The sequence below is a fragment of the Papio anubis genome, chromosome 7 (genome assembly GCF_008728515.1).
Source record: "Papio anubis isolate 15944 chromosome 7, Panubis1.0, whole genome shotgun sequence".
Classification (NCBI taxonomy): domain Eukaryota; kingdom Metazoa; phylum Chordata; class Mammalia; order Primates; family Cercopithecidae; genus Papio; species Papio anubis.
In genome coordinates this window covers 128,503,161-128,520,017 of record NC_044982.1, presented here as the reverse complement: position 1 = coordinate 128,520,017, position 16,857 = coordinate 128,503,161, and the positions used below count along the sequence as shown (strand labels likewise).

At 41.1% G+C, this 16,857-nt stretch overlaps 1 protein-coding gene and 1 long non-coding RNA gene across 5 annotated transcripts in view; one reads left to right on the top strand and one right to left on the bottom strand.

Moving 5' to 3' along the window:
• Positions 1-16,857, bottom strand: part of RORA (RAR related orphan receptor A) — a 739,218-nt gene that overhangs the window by 17,080 nt on the left and 705,281 nt on the right. For all 3 annotated transcript variants that reach the window (XM_017961629.3, XM_003901009.4, XM_031669252.1), the window contains 3 exons: positions 10,341-10,482; positions 6,975-7,370; positions 1,256-1,377 (listed from right to left, as the gene is read on the bottom strand). In XM_017961629.3, coding sequence (XP_017817118.1) covers positions 1,256-1,377; positions 6,975-7,370; positions 10,341-10,482 — 660 coding nt within the window. The remainder of the gene's footprint in view (positions 1-1,255; positions 1,378-6,974; positions 7,371-10,340; positions 10,483-16,857) is intronic.
• The window catches only part of LOC108587064, a 74,461-nt gene that overhangs the window by 16,841 nt on the left and 40,763 nt on the right, over positions 1-16,857 (top strand). For both annotated transcript variants that reach the window (XR_004185430.1, XR_004185429.1), the window contains exon 2: positions 6,166-6,291. This is a non-coding gene — a long non-coding RNA (uncharacterized LOC108587064). The remainder of the gene's footprint in view (positions 1-6,165; positions 6,292-16,857) is intronic.

Genomic DNA, 16,857 nt, shown 5'->3' with positions numbered 1-16,857 from the left:
GGTCTTGAACTCCTGACCTCAAGTGATCTGTCTGCCTGGACCTCCCAAAGTGCTGGGATTACAGGCATGAGCTACCGCGTCTAGCCTGGATCTTCTTTTAAGTAATTATTTTGCCTTGGAAAATTTAATACCACTTTACTTGGGGAAAGGGAGAAAAGGAGGAATCAACTGAATTTATTGTGCACCTACTATGAGCTAGGCACGGCACATTCTGATAAATACCACCTCTAGAGAACCTTTATGACATCCTTAATTCACTTTCGTAAGAATATTTTTCTGCCTGGGCACAAAACAAAACAAAAAACTAGTGGATATGGGAGCTAGGATTCAAATCCAAGCATCTCTGACTCTAAAATCCCATTTCATATACTTTGTTGCTTCTTACTGTTTTCTTGCTTCTCCTTTGTAGCTTTGGCTGCTGGCATTACCTGCTACCTCAAAGGCAAACAAAGTGATGTGTTGCTATTCCCCAACATGTCCTGTTAAATTCCTTTTATATTCGCACTCTCCAATTCAGTTACAGAATGATCTGGATGTGTTTTGTTGCCAACTTCTTTCCCTAATCTTAGTTTCAGACTGTTTCCACCGATATGATGGGGTGGAAGAAACACTGAATTAGGAGCCAGGAGTCAAGGTCTGGTCTTGATGTTTCACTCTCTAGACATGCCAACGGATGTTAGTTTTCCTCAAATGTAAAATAGATTCACCTAGATAATCCTGTTGATCTGGGTGTTTTATAGAAAAAGGCAAGTAGGGCACTATTTGTCAGCCTCATATTGCTAGGTTCAGACTGGAGTTACGATCATAGCTTCTACACTTTTTTTGTATATACTCCCTAATACAACTTCCAGAAACATGAAGCTTCCTTGTCAACTTTCAGAAACATGAGGCTGAGATTATTTTACATGAACTTCCAGACCTTAAAATCTTTGATTGGGATATTGAGACAAATCTCCATTCATTTGGGCTTTTGGAAGCTGCTTAATCTATTCTCCTGTTGACAAATGGAAGGAGGTATGTGTATACCTAGAAAGCACAATAGAAATTATTTGCTATTGCTTAAATTTTGCATGCAGGCATCTGCAAAGCTTCAAGTACATTAGCAGCTTTGGAAAAAAGATATTTAAACAGAAACCTGATATCTGATGAAAGACACTCATTCTTTGGTCTGTGGGAACTCTTGACCAAATTTCCTATACCAACACCCTCCCCAATATTGCCTCAATCCTAGGAGGAAAAATTCCTCAGATCATACCTTGTTTTGATAATTCTCAATTTCTTCCTGCAAAAAGGTCTGCCACGTTATCTGCTGGAGCTCTTCTCTCAAGTATTGGCAGGTTTCCAGATGAGATTTAGATATATTCTGTGCAAGGTGTTCTAAGGAGAAAACAGGAGATCACAAACATGAAAAGCCAAGTTCTTTGAATAACTGGTGATGTAATATTTACTTTAAAAAAATAACAAGTAGAAAACAATGTCTGTGCGGGTTTTGACTGTCTTTACACATTTAAACAAGTAATTTGGAACTGTTTTGTATTTGGCAACATGAAAGAGGATAGGGACTTTGCAAAGCCAACATTTGAAGATACGACTTGGTGACTTCAAAGACCCTCCTGACTTGGCCCTTGTTCTGTGTCTTTATACTCATGTCTAGGAATGATAAAATACTGACCTAGATAGACATAGGCAATGATTAACCTGGTGTTTCTTCTTGGCATTTTTATGAAGACACATCTGCCACATAACATTGACCTGGGAAGGATTATTCTTATTCTTGAAAAACTAGAAAATGATACTCTTTTATGGTGACAACTAGGTATTTATTTAGTTTTTCCTGCAAATTGCAGAATAAGCATTACTGAGGGCCTACCATGTGGCTATGCATAGTGTAGTTGTGAAGTCATAGACTCTGGAGCTAGACTCATTTGAGTCTGTATCTCAGCTCTGCTACTTACTAGCTATGCGATCTCGGGTATGTTATTTAACCTCTTTGTGCTTGGTTTCCTCATTTGTAAAATGAGGGAAATGGTACCTATTTCACAGGGCTGCTATGAGAATTGAAAGAGTTGAGCCCTTAGAATGGGGAGGATTACTTAGAATATGCTACAGAATATTAGTTATTATACTTGAGCTTAAGGAGTTTGAAGATATTAAAGACTTAGAGGCCAAAGAAGTTTTCTCTAGGAACTAGAGAAATCTGGCAAACACTAGTAATCTGGCAAACACATACGAACACACTGGAAGGACAATTCAAGACATTAGATAATAAGATACAAAGCTGAATTACCCAGAAGAAGAGAAAGAAAAAAGTAATTGAAGCTGTCAGAAATGGAAGAGATTGGCTGGGTGTGGTGGCTCACGCCTGTAATCCCAGCACTTTGGGAGGCTGAGGTGGGCAGACCACTTGAGGTCAGGAGTTCAAGACCGGCCTGGCCAACATGTATCTGTTAAAAATACAAGGGCATGGTGGTGGCCGCCGTGATCCCAGCTACTTGGGAGGCTGAGGCATGAGGTCTAGAGTTTGAGACCAGCCTGGCCAACATGGTGAAACCCTGTCTCTACTGAAAATACAAAAATTAGCTGGGTGTGGTGGCGGGCACTTGTAATCCCAGCTACTTGGGAGGCTGAAGCAGGAGAATCACTTGAACCTGAAAGCCAGACATTGCAGTGAGCCAAGATCGCACCACTGCACTCCAGCCTGGATAACAGAGCGAGAGTCCATCTTAAAAAAAATAAAAATAAAAATAAAATTATATCTGGGGAAATGGAACAAGCAGTTTTGTGCTTGGTGGATTGCAGCACAGAGAAGCTCAGGCAGGAGGACCACATGGAAGGCTGCTGGAATCTAGATGCCAGGAACTAACAATTTGGAGTAGCTTGGTAATAACTGTTCTGGAAGGGAAGGATGATTAAAGAAGTATTTCTTTAAAAAGAATTGACAAAATCCCATGAATATAAAACCATATCAAAAAATGATCCCTCTCCCTAGGGTTTTGACCATAGAATAGGCAAGCCATTTTAAAAGAATGGTGCTGAATGCAAACTTGGCAACACTAAGGGAGAGTATCTATTTGTTTGGAAATTTGTTACTGCTTTTGTCAAACAGAAGCAGACTTGTTTGTGTGAAAACAGAGCAGGTTCACCTAAATGGAGCTGGAAACCAGAATCTCCTTAGAGACACTGAAACATAATAAACCTGAACAGCCCTTCTTGGAAGCACACAGACACTAAAACAGCATGAATAAATAACATAAACACACACACACACACACACACACACACACACACGAACAAATGTAAAGGAAAGAATGAGAAACTGAGAGTGAGAGGGAGAAGCCAGTAAATTATGTGTCTTAGAATCAATGATGCTTGAGAAGAGGTGAGTAAAGACAAAAATAATGGGGAGTAAGAAACAAGAAAATACATAAATAAGGTAGTGAACTACCTCTTTTGGAAAGAACTCTCACTATATAAGATCGTTTCTAGAATGTAAACCAATTTTTGCCAATAAAAAAATGATGAAGATGAAGAGTTCACGGGGAAGCAGAGGGGAATGCTGTGGAGTGAAGGATGAGAAGAGGCTCATATCATTTCCTTCCAGGTTATGCTTCATTTCTAGTTAATAAGATACTTAGCATCTTGTGGTTTCACTTTGTCTTAAGAAACTGTGGCCACTTATCCCTACCTATTTAAAACAGCCAATAAAAAGTGAGACAACAAATCATGCAATGTACATGACATACCAGTAGAGGGCAGTGGTTGCATTCACACCATCTGCTCACCAACAGCCTTTCATTCCAATTCATAGTCGATTTGGCAAGTGTAACATTTTAGACACTTTGCTATTTTTAAATCTCCATTTCAGCAAACGCGAGTATGGTCAGGCTGAATAAAAGTCGAGAATTTAAGCATGGTCTCTCAGATAAAGTCTGGAATAGTGAAACACTTTGTGCTAGAAGTTAGGAGACCTGGCTTCTGTCTGAGCTCAGCAGATAGTCTATCTACCTCACTTTGTGACTGGGGCAAGTCATGTGCCCCAACCATGACTGTTTCAGCAATACAGCCAGCGCTTTGACACTTCAGATGGGAAGTCCTGGCGTCTGAGTTAGTCACAGATTTTCACAGTGGGAAGGAACTTTAGGAAGCATCTAGTCCAAACTGTCCTTGTTTAACAAATAATAATGACATTAAGAATTATGATAACAGTTAACACATATAGCATTTACTATATGCCAGTCCCACCTAATTTGTATCTATCCTAAATATATGTGTTTTCTCACTTAATCCTTAAAACAACCCCAGGAGAAAGGTACTAGTATTATCTCCATTTTACAGATGAGGAAACTGAACCACAGTGAAGTAACTTCTTCAAGGTGTCACAGCTGGCAAGTGGCAGAGCTATGATTGAGACACAGACCTTTATATTCTAGGGGTAGAGAAACTACAGCTCACAGATGTTATGTGACTTATACTGGGTTGTACAACTTATATTAATGCTAGGACCACCACCCATATAAGTGGATTTCTTGTCTCATGTTTGCCCAATATATCAGTTGTTTCTCCTGTGCAAAGCTTTAGCTATCAATTATAGTAACAAACATAATTTGCACTTAAAACCTAGGTTGTTTATCTGGAATGTATAATTCAGGTACTAATTGTACACCAAGGGCAAAATTTCCTAGCCAAGGATGAAGACATATTTTTCACTAAAAGTAATAGGTTGTGCATACTACACTTGAAAGAGAGAATTGGACTTAGGACATGTTGGTTTATAATTTATCTTCCTATTACATAATTGGTTTCATTTGTTTAAAATGTGATGACAAAGTTTAGCCTAAAATGAAGTCAAGAGTCTTAAAGAGATAGCAGGCTGTAAGCCCCAAAAGAAATACCAGGGAAATGTAAGTAGCTTTGGAGAAGCAGCAACAAGACTTGGGCCACTTTCATGATACTCTTAGCTCCCTGAAACACTTTGCATGCATAAATGGGATAAGAGAATTACAGCCCAATTATATCCTTTCCAGATAAATGCTAGTTTAGTTTTGGGTTTGGGAATTCTCCTAGTGATGATCTCATTTAATTTATCCTGGAAAATGCCACACCACCTGTGAAAAATTCCTAATTTAAAAGCACATAGAGCAAGCAATGAGGGGGCAGGGCTCCCAGACTGCACTGGAGAGTGAGACCACGGAAGAGGAAGCTGACTTGTCCGGGAGCCTCAGGGAATCAGCTCAGCCATCTCTGGCCCCACTTCGGTGTCAGTGCATTTTTTAGCCAAAGTGCCATGTTCAAGGGCAATGCTTTGCCTAAGGCCTGTGGATTTATTTCAGGATTGAACATTTGACAAGCAAACAGGACAGAGTCACTAATACTTATGGTAAGGTGGAAGCAAACCTAAAGTGAGTCAGGTCATTTTTCATGGTATCATGTCAGCTTTCAATCAAATCCTTATTCATATCTGAAAATTTTACTTTCATTACAGTTCTGCTTAAGGCTCAGCCAACCAAGATTTCATGACAAAAATGGAAGGTTTTTGTTCTAGTTCAAGAAAAAAAAAAAAAAAAAACCAAACCTACCTCTGCTCAGCTTGGCTTCTAGTTCAGAGGTTTCTCTGTTAATCAAAAGAGCTGCAATACACCTTTTAATGCTGTTCAGTGGTTAAAGACCAGGCTTAAAATGTCTCTGCTCTTGAGGATTTAAATTTAGACCCATAAAGAGATGCTTGTGTAAAAACTGTAAAGAACATTCAATTTGTTCTATTTGGAGAAAGATTTTACTGGAAATATAAATTTTCACTTAAAAGATGTTTTATGGGGTGCAGAGGTAGAGAAACCATCTAAAGAACACAGCCATTATTTCTGTGAACTGAGGATTTCTGTGCTCAAGTCTGAACCTGCTGTTTCTTTTCCATCTGAAGTCTTCATTCTCTCCTCGTATTAACTTAGTCATCTCCACAGCAACTAATTGAAATATCCCAAAGGATTATAACCTTGTGTGAGGAACCACCAGGAGGAGCAGATCAAATTCAAAAACTACAAAGGTTCTTATCAAAGTTTTTCTAATAATAGTGCTGTACTTAAAAATCGATTAAATATAGCAGTGGATGTTAACACAACCTTCTTGAAATGGAAAGTTGCCCATTGTCTGTGTTATCAACATTTCTAGGTCACATCTCCCAAGAAGCAGTAATGTTCCAGCAATAAGAAAAGGACAGTTTTTTGTCTTTTGCATGGTGAGCCTTATATGAATTACATCAATTTTGTTACCAATATCCATCATCAGATCATTTTGGTAAGTAAAGCAGCTAATTTCTGTTGAACATTTATACTGTATATCAGAGTTGCAAAACTTAGATGCCTACAGGGGCTGTGCATATGATATAAATGGCAGGAGTGGGGTGGGCCCATTGAAAGGTGTAAGCCCCTGGCTGTTGCCAGTTGGCTGTTGACATTCACAAATGTTGGCCCACTGTAAATAGATCATTTTTTCCCCTCCCACAAGAAGCTAAAAAATCTGAACTTTTGGGTATAATTATCCAAATTTAAATATTAGCAACTGATTCAAAAATGTTAAAACTGCACTGGTCAAAAAAATACGTCTATGGGCCAAGTTCAGTTTGTGGACTGCCATTTTCTTTTGTCACCTTAGGTATAAAGCAATCCCTGGAATATAACTAAACCACTAATGAAGTTAATGTAGCCATTTCCTGAGCTTCCAGTTTTCTGCAGAATTCAAAGACTGCTTCCGTTGGTTTTGTCCCATTTCTAATGCTGAGAGGTCAATGCAGGTATTGGATAAACCATGGGAAACAGCAGAGGGTCAAAAGCAAGGGGGCAGGGCAGAAAATGAAGTGGCCCAAATGGTAAAGGTGAATTGCAACATGTAGCAGAACTCATTAGAGGAAAGTCAGACATGCCCCTTTTACTTTAAAGGGCATGAACAGAGCATCCCAGGAGAAGCATGCATGCCATTACCTAATTCTGCCATGGACACAGTTGGGGAAGTCTCGCCGTTGGTGAACGAACAGTAGGGAAAGAAGCCTGATGCTGGTGTGTAGTCACATATTGGTTCTGGTTTGATTCCATTGATATCAAGACCTGACTGGTCTGGGGAAGGCTGTATGTCCAGGTAGAAGCTGCTGACGGCGGAGTCTGCCTTACTCCCCTCAGGGGTGTGCCCGTCAATGTAGTTACTGAGGTCGTCGTGAAGTTCCGTCAGCCCGTTGGCCGAGATGTTGTAGGTGGGCGTCAGCGGCTCGGCCTCTCCAGGCTGCTGCTGGTGGTCGCGCTGCTGCTGCTGCATCCGGTGTTTCTGCACTTCTGCATACAAGCTGTCTCTCTGCTTTTTTGACATTCGGCCAAATTTTACAGCTGGAAGAAAAAAGCCAAACCATACTACATACAATGCGCTTTTCTTCAATATTCTCTCCTGCGAGCTTTGGGGTTTCCTTTGAAGTCTCAGACAATCTCAATCCAAAACTGCATGACCACAAAATAAGGACATATTCAGAGGTGAAAACAGTTCCAACCCACACAGGCTCACTCCAGCTCCCCAACAGCAAACACACATCCCAGAGAAACTCATGTTGCAGAAAGAGACCTGGTGCAGGTAGGAGAGGCCCAGAGAGATGCCATCTCTGTTTTCCTGCTGTCACATCCCCACTCTACCCACTGGGCCCCACTGATAACTTAATGGGCTGTTCACTCTCCCTCTGTGCAGCTGGTTTAGGCTGCCTCTTTCTCTCCCACATGCAGACCAAGGCACAGGGAAGCAAAGACTCACAGGGTTCGAGGAGTAAAAAGCAGCCAAACCTCAGCGCTCATTCAGTTCACTGCCCTGTGCGCTCTGACGGTCCTCCTTGATCAAATGGCTAATTCTGCAGCTGCATTGTGAGGTCTGAATGAACTGGACGAGGCCTCTCTAATTCTTTGAATTACATCAGAGTACCTGACCCAAGAAGCCCCTCTTCCACTCATAGGTCATGGCAGCCCCTGTGGAACCCTGAGACCCATCTTTTTATTTATTTATTTATTTATTTAGAGACAGAGTCTTGCTCTCTGTCACCCAGGCTGAAGTGCAGTGATGTGAACGTGGCTCACTGCAGCCTCAACCTTCTAAGGTTCAAGCGATCCTCCCACCTCGGCCTCCTAAGTAGCTGAGACCACGTGTGCACACCACCACACCCAGCTAATTTTTTCACTTTATGTAGAGGTGGATTTTTGCTATGTTGCCCTGGCTTGAGGTCTGGAACTCCAGGGCTCAAGCAATCCTCCAGCCTCATCCTCCCAAAGTGCTGGGATTACAAGTGTGAGCCATCACACCCAGCCGGACCCATCTTTAAACACTTTCTGCTGTTCTCATTTAGCCTCAAGTAATCACAGCATCAGGATTTGGAAAGGACAAATATGGTGTTATAATATAAGATCCTTATAATATATAATCCTTGTTGGGCAGATTTCTGTTTGTAATGCTTCTCTTTGGGATGTGTCCCCATATTTAAAGTGGAGCCATCACTATAGTAACTTTCCAGTTCATTCAGAATATCAAATGAATTCTTGTGAAACACCAAGATAACTGAAAACAAAAACAAACACAAAACCCTATGATTTCCTGGTCTGACTTCTTCCATGAACTCATTGATTTTTCAGCTCGACTCAGCCTTTGCTGGAGGGACTTAGTTCTCCTAATAGATTGTGATTAAATTTATAGCTGATGGGGTGGATGCATCCAGCCATTTGACTAAGATCATAGTTATGAGAGTCCAGGGCAGGAGGCAGGATAGATGGACACGAAGTTGGGAACCAAAGCCCCCACAGTGGCCAGGTGGTGAATTCTTTTCTTGCCAAAGAGGACGCTCTGTCCTTGTTCACAGAGGAAACAAGTGAGCTGGAATACTGGTCACTTTCCAGTTTCCACGACTCAGATAACAAACTTAGGTGGTGCTGCTCAGGCAGCAACCAGGCTGATGTGGGCTCTGAGTTTCAGAAGCATAATTTCATAACCTCCAGAATTCATTCTATGCCTACAACAACTTGTGCTATTTCTTGTATGCAAAATTTTCAGAACGCATACTGAAGGTGCTTAATGTTTTGGAAAACATTTTCTAGGACACCTAAGGGGCCTAATACCCACAGGTGAAACTTTCTGCTGTGACTCTGCAATTATGATTTAACTTTTGTCTTAATATTAACAACGGCAATTATATCCTGTAAGTGAACTAAAGGGACCAGCTCTTGAGAAAATGCACACACAACTTCTGATTTGAACTTACAAATGGAGGAGATATACCTAACTTTGTCGGTTTAGTACCATCAGAAGATGAAATCTGCTGAGTTGCATGTCACAGGAATTTCTGAGAATATGGTGGAAGTTCTGTGATTTGTAACTTCCAATGACAAAAGCTTCACTTTTGTAGTGGTGCACAGAGTGGCCTCTTAGAATATGCAGGAGCAAAAGTGAACTTGTGCCTATGTAGGTCTACGGGCGCTAAGAACATCAGATTACGGGGAAGGCAGACTGTTGGAAAGCCTGCTCCGCATTCTGAAGTATTTTTCCACAGGCTGAAATTCCATTGGAGGAGACATTTTCCTTCAAAGGGATCTCTTAAGAGAGCCAGCTGGTATATTTGGAAAAAATCCTTAAAATGGACCCGCTGTGCTTTCTGCCCAGTTTCCACGTATAAGCATAACTGTCTTGAAATCTGGTGTCGATTATTCAGTGCACTTAAGATAGTTTTCCAGGAAGATCTTGAAACGTTTTGTACTTGAATGATAGATGGTCTCTATTCCTTAAAGTAGCTTCGTTTAATGAAAAGAACACTTGTCATTGAGCCATGCTTTGCACTATTTTCACACATTCTGTATGTACAAATAGTTGGCTTTGGCATGTGATTCAAAATATCCAGTTAGCATAAAAGCGGCTTCATCTCAACCTCCAATAGACTTACTAGTGTAAAGCAAGTAACAGTTGTGGTTCACGTATCCTACGGGGGAAAATGCCTAGAGGAGGCATCTTTAGTAAGGCCCCAGATGACACTTACCGTCAATCAATCGACCCACCTATAATGGCTGAAATATCAAAAATCTGAAGGTGTTCTGACCACGAGACACTTCTCTTCCACACCACCCCCACCCATCAGCCAGCTGGCTGACACTGAGGATGAGGAGGAGGAGGAAGTGGCTGCTGTGAGTTCTATGAAGCTGCCAGAGGAGCACGGGGGGCGTGAGGTGGAATAATGAGGAGGGGACAGGCGGGGCAGATATTGGCAGATCTGAGTCCAGGTTTTAGAAGGCACTTTCACAACCCCTTGCAACTGTACAACTCAAGCTGTGAGAGCTCACCATCTCGAGACATCCCCACGGCAAGGCATTTCTGTAATCGACAGTGTTGGCAGCGGTTTCTACTGGTTCGATCAATCAAACAGTTCTTCTGACGAGGACAGGAGTAGGTGGCATTGCTTTGCTGACTTCTCCTGAAAAAGCCCTGTGATACGGTTATAAAATATAAAACAGGTTAGTGTCAGAATGAGTGGTATGATACTGAAGGCAGGATGCTAGGCACTGAGCGGCATTAATATTTAATGGAGAATTAAACTTGTAGCAGAATCATCCAGGAGACCATTAATGAAATTAAAGTCACTTCTTTTTCCTTGAGTAAAATTGATCCCCAGGGCCTAATCCTCCATCCCTTATACATGCAAAACTTTCTTTAACTTCAACAGACAGTTGCCCATGTAAAAGGCATAGGACCAGGTCCTTGTTCTTGGCTTCTGATGATCAAAAAGCAATGTGCCTGATGGAATGATACAAAGGGACTTACCTTTAGCCTTTATCTCCAAGAGATTTTTTTTGTACAATAAACACAAAACACTTCCCTGGAATCTCCAAGTTAAGGAAAAGGCAGCCATACCATAACCTGGGCACTGTGAACCTGGTGAACCATGGTAATCTTCACTAGCCCACTTCAACACATGGCCCGTTAGGCGTTTCTTACTCCCCAACTTCGAATCTACTATTGCAAGCATTAGATAACACTTGGATGGATTATTTTGGCAGATCAATCAGATTGGAAACATTCCCTCATCCCTGACAGTTTAGAAATACCACATGTTCAGAACCATGGCCTTTAAAGATTGAACAAATCCAGTTCGATGCTCATCAAGTTGCTCTCATGTGTCAAGCACTGTTTGGGAAATGAGAGGGGATACAAAGATGTATAAGAAGCTACTGACCTCAATAACTTTATTTTTGTTTGTTTGTTTTTGCTAACTTCCTGAGCTGTACTTTTAGCTGATTAATTTTCACTGTTTATTCTTAAAGTGTCAAGTTTTCCTTTTAGTGATGTTTTAAAAGCAACCCCAAAGCTTTACTATGTAGTATTTTCATTCTCATTCAGTGAAAAACATGTTCTAATTTTCAGTAGGTTTCTTCTTTAATCCAGATGTGATTTAGAAGCATATTCCTTAATTTCCAAACACACGGGGGCTTTTTTCAGGGGAGGGGGCAGGGTCTTGCTCTGTCATTCAGGCTGGACTCCTGGGCTCAAGCCATCCTCCTTCCTCAGCCTCCTGAGTAGCTGGGACTATAGGTGCACACCATCATGCCTGGCTAATTTTATATCTATCTATCTATCTATCTATCTATCTATCTATCTATCAACTTTTTTTTTTGGTCGAGATGGGGGGTCTCACTGTGTTGTCCAGGCCTGTCTTGAACTCCTGGCCTTAAGTGATTCTCCCGCCTGGGCGTCCCAAAGTGTTGGGATTATAGGCATGAGCCACTTTGTTATCTTTTTATTGCTGATTTATCTTTCAGTGGTTTTGCAAGCTAGGGATGTATGCAGAAAATAAATAAGATCAGTAGAGTCATTTCCATGAAGCAAAGCCATGAAGGGTACAAAAGATGATTATTATCTTCGAAGCTTTAATTGTGAAGATAGATGACCCCAACAAGGGCGACACTAGTGAGGAGAGGTAAAATCCTAAAGAATCAACAGAATGGCAGGCAAACTGATAAGGGTGCTCTCCCACCAAATGATTTTTCTGGAGGTCAATTTGGCAGTTGTATGAAAAATTTTTAAAAAGCCTACCCACTGAGCTAATCTTTTAAGGAATACACCTTAAAGAAATATTAAGAATGGTACAAAGATTTTCCTACAAGGGTGTTCTTTACAGTACTATTTATAATATACAAAATGTAGAAAGATCCTAATTGTCCAACATTACTGAATTAAGAGAGTCATATTGTATACTCATACAATGGAATTCAGCAACCACTACAAATGGTATTTCAGAAATATTGATATAAAAAGGTGATAAAAATATACCATTGAATTTTTTAAAAAGCAACTAAAGAGCTAAACATAGTATAATCCAAGTTTTGGGGGAAAAAGGGCACCCATATATTTACTATAAAAGAACATTTGGAAAATTATGCCCCAAATTGTTGGCACTAGTTGGTGGGGCCAATCAGATTTTAATTTTCTTTTTGTTTATCTGTGCTTTTTTTTTTTTTTTTCCTACAATAGGCAGGTGGGAAGGTATGTGGGCAGCTTGAGAGGAAGTGCACCTGCCTTCCTTTGTAATGGTTGGGGGCCTTTGTTAACCAAGTTGATGTATATGACCTCAGTTTCCAGTTCTTTGGAAAATCCAACCTACGATGAGACGGGGCAGGACCCTGACTTCTCACTCCTCTTGTTTTCAGCCAAGCTGCTTGCTAACCTTGACATAGGCAAGGCTGGGGGCCTCATGTCTCAGATTGTCTCTCTGTTGTACTTTAACTCTACCCTCGATCAAGTCCCGCCTCTTCTGTAAAGCAATCTCTCTGAAAAATATCTAAAGCTATGTTTTTTATTTTATTTTATTGTTTGTGTGTGTGTGTTTCCCCTGTGAAAAGGAAGTAAGAAGAAGTAAAGCTTTCTTTGGGGCTTACTAGAGAGAATTCAAGAAAATATAAATGGTCACAGAGGCAGGTAATCCTTAGAAAGAGATACCAAGAGGTCAGCTGTCTCGGTATTCATTTTCCTCTGAGACACATAATCTCTGTCCAAGCTGAAAGGTGTTTCTCTCTTTTTTGAGACTCACCTTCATACCCTTGTGTAAAGGCATCGCTGTGGATGCCTAAAATCAGGAATTTATTTGCTTTTCTTTTAGTTGAAGTTGAATTTTGTTTGCTTCACATTAAGCCTGTTACAGTTTCTTCTATGATCACCAAATACGGGGAATGTCTGAATGATTTTTTTAAATCTTTAAGTGGAGCTAGTACTTGAGGGCTGCCATGCTGTTTCCCAGATATCTCTTCTGAAGACCAGATCCCGGCATCTGTCACCTTTCTTTCTAGGCTCTTTTCCACTTCGCATATTTCTTCTCAGAATCCTCTCCAATTTCTTCACTACTACTTCTTGTTTTGTTTTTTAAAACTGAGGCAGGGTTTTGCTATGTTGTCCAGGCTGGTCTCGAACTCCTAGGCTCAAGTGGTCCTCCCACCTCGGCCCCCCAAGTAGCTGGGATTACAAGTGCAAGCCCCTGTATCTAGTACTATTTCTTCATTTCTTTCAAAAGTCTGAAATCCAGAACTAGACACAGCTCCTGAATAATGGTTGGGTCATTACGGAAAAGGATGCCACTTTTTAGTTTGCATACACATATTAAGTTAACTTCCACCCACCATTAATAAAGTCCAGGACTGTTAACGCAGAAACCGTATATTAATCATCAGTTAGCTCTGCTGTTAAGGGCATGAGAATGATGATGACAGATTATCAGTCTTAATGAGTACTTGTATTAAACCGTATCTTTTTATTCTGTATTTTGGATGCAGACATCTTAGGGCTTTGCAGACACTGGAGGGACTATCCTTTCAGGGCTGGAAAACTCCTACATACAGCAAACAACCTGCTGTCAGCCACCTCTCACACAAAACCAAGCGGGCCAGAGCCCATATCCAGGACACCTTCTTCATCAGGCCCTTACGCTGCTTCTAGCCATGATTCCCCTGCCCCGGTCACACCAGGGTCAGGTACCAGACAATTAGGGACAGCCCCTACCCCCTAGCACCGTCTGTAATGATTCAAACTAGCCACTTATCCTAAACCTGCTCATCCTGCTGCGCCTTCCTTCCTGTGGAAAACAGTGGGGGCTCTTGGCAGTGTTTCTCCACATCCCTCTCCCCTTCACAGACCCTGGCGCTTCCCCATGTGTCCCCTGTATGGCGTGGCATGGGCCCTGTCTCTAGGGATTTGTGAGTCCAGCAGTCCCTCCTTAATCGCCATTTTGGTTTCCTTGTTTCAGTTACTTGTGTCAACTGCAGTAAAAGAATATTAAGATAGTTTGAGAAAGAGAAAAGCAGACAAAGACCACGTTCACATAATTTTTATTACAGTATATTTTTATAATTGTTTTATGTTGTTACTGTTAATCTCTCATCGTGCCTAATTTATAAGTTTAACTTTATCACAGGTCTGGATGTATTGGAGAAAACAGTATCTAAAAGGTTCACAGTTTCAGGCATCCCCCTGAGGCTAAGGGGAACTACTGTGTAACAAACTTCTTCCTTCATGACAGTCATCTCCATATCTGTGTGTCTTACGATACCTGATTAAAACAAATCCCAAGTACCATTAAAACAGCACTGACTTTGTACTAGGCACTCTATGCTTTATGCAGATTGTGACATTTACTTCCGACAAGGGCAATATTGGGCAAATGCTATCATTTCCCTACTTTTAAGGATGAAAAAACGGAGGCTTAGAGAGGTGTAGTGACTTGCTCAGAGTCCCCGCTCTAGCATGGGGTAAAGCCAGGATATGACTTCACATAGTTTAACGTCAGAACTTACACTGTCATCTTGTTTTGTTTTTCTGCTTCTCTTGTGTGTCAAAAGAATTCCTCCTTAGTTGTTCTCATACAGGGCAAGCATTAAATTAGGTAGTGTAAAAAACAAGTTATACAAAACAAAGTAGCAAGAGCAATCTACTCTGAAATTAGTGTTTTCCCTAACATTAGCACCTTTAGCTGACCCAGCTTCCTACCGCCCAGACATTTTACAAAATCTCATTCTGTAGTTGTCTCCTGATCTGGATTAGGAGTCACATAAGAAAATCAGTCTCATGAGTCCATCATTTTTCCTCATTTCTGACCAGAAGTATTCTGCCCCATTTACTTCACCTTACTTATTTCTAAATCACTTTAGCTCATTTAAACAAACAATGAAACTTACTGCAAGGGCACAGAATAACTATCATGAAAGATGTCTGTGTAATTATGCCATAAATTGCAAGGCAAACTCATGAAGCATTCCGTATGTGCTTTGAGCAGTGGCACTGTGGCTGGAACCAATGTCCAGCTTCCATACTATCTATCTGCTTGGAAAAGGATTACCCTTATTTGGAAGTCTCAGTTTGAGGATTTGGGGAAAGCAGGCACGCAAGCAGACACGCCTTATTCTTTACAGCATCATTTATACCTCAACTAAGTCAGCTGAGCAAATGCCTGCTGAAAAGTTCTGGGAGTGGCATAGCTAAGAACCAGAAAGGAGATCTATCTTTTGGATTAAGTCAACAGAGTCATGCCCACAAGGAGAACTATCAAATATCAGACGCGAGAGGTGAAGTGGGGTTATAAGGTGAGAGCTGAGAAGTGAGAAACAGGGTAAGTAAACCTCCATGACTCAGACGAATACTGAACTTTGCATTTCAGGAAGAATGAGGGTTTGGGTTGCTGCTGATTTTTCTTTTAAAAACCTCTTCTTTTCCGTATTCCTTGTGGGGGTGGTTATCAGAGGATTAAGGATTTGGAAAATTAAACAGATAAAATACTAAGAGTTAAATAACACGCAAGAGGAAGAAAGATTAGAAGAGAGGAAGAAGAAGAAAAGTAGAAAGTGTGGTAGGTCCCTTCCTACCTCAGGGTAGAAGTAGTGTGCTTCTAAGTACAGAGATAGATTTTGTCTGATTGGGGAGAAATCCTGCAAAAGGATTAGGAAGTGAGTGAGCTGAGAGATGAATTCCAGGGCTTGGAGGTCATACAGAGAGCAGGGGAAGCACAAAGCTAGGGCGTGAAGATTTGGGTGGAACTGAGGAGGTGTTAAAAAAAGTGCTGAAGTTGTGAATTAGCTGGGAAAGATATCAAGTACATAATTTGGCAATTTTGTTATTTCTAAAACATGAGCTAACAAATTACTTGGCTGTCGTAAAAGTTCACTTTTTATGGATGTTAAAATACATGGAGATGTGCATTTACAAACATGGTGGGCTTGAGCCAGAAGGCCACCATGATACATTTCAGGTAGTAGATGCTCAGTGTGACTGTTGGCGCACTACCACCACCTAGTGGCAGCATATTAACACGCGGCTATTGCAAATAGAAAATTAGAATAAAACAAACAGGCCTTTGGCGCTGAAAGAAGTTGAGAGATTATCAGGTACAGTGGTTCACATATGGGTGATGCATCAGAAACATCCACAGAGCTTTTAAAAGATACACCTTAGATTTATCAAACTAGAACCCTTGGGGATGTGGTCCAGGCATACATAGTAGTTTGAACAATAAGAAATTGCCATTTTTATAGGTCAAAAAAGAAAAAAATTGTCTTTTTTTTTTTTTGAGACGGAGTCTTGCTCTGTCACCAGGCTGGAGTGCAGTGGTGTGACCTTGGGTCACAGCAACCTCTGCCTCCCGGGTTCAAGTGATTCTCCTGCCTCAGCCTCCTGAGTAGCTGGAACTACAGGCGTGCACCACCACGCCCAGCTAATTTTTGTATTTTTAGTAGAGACAGGGTTTCACCATGTTGGCCAGGATGGTCTCGATCTCTTGACCCCATGATTCGCCCGCCTCAGCCTCCCCAAGTGCTGGGATTTGCA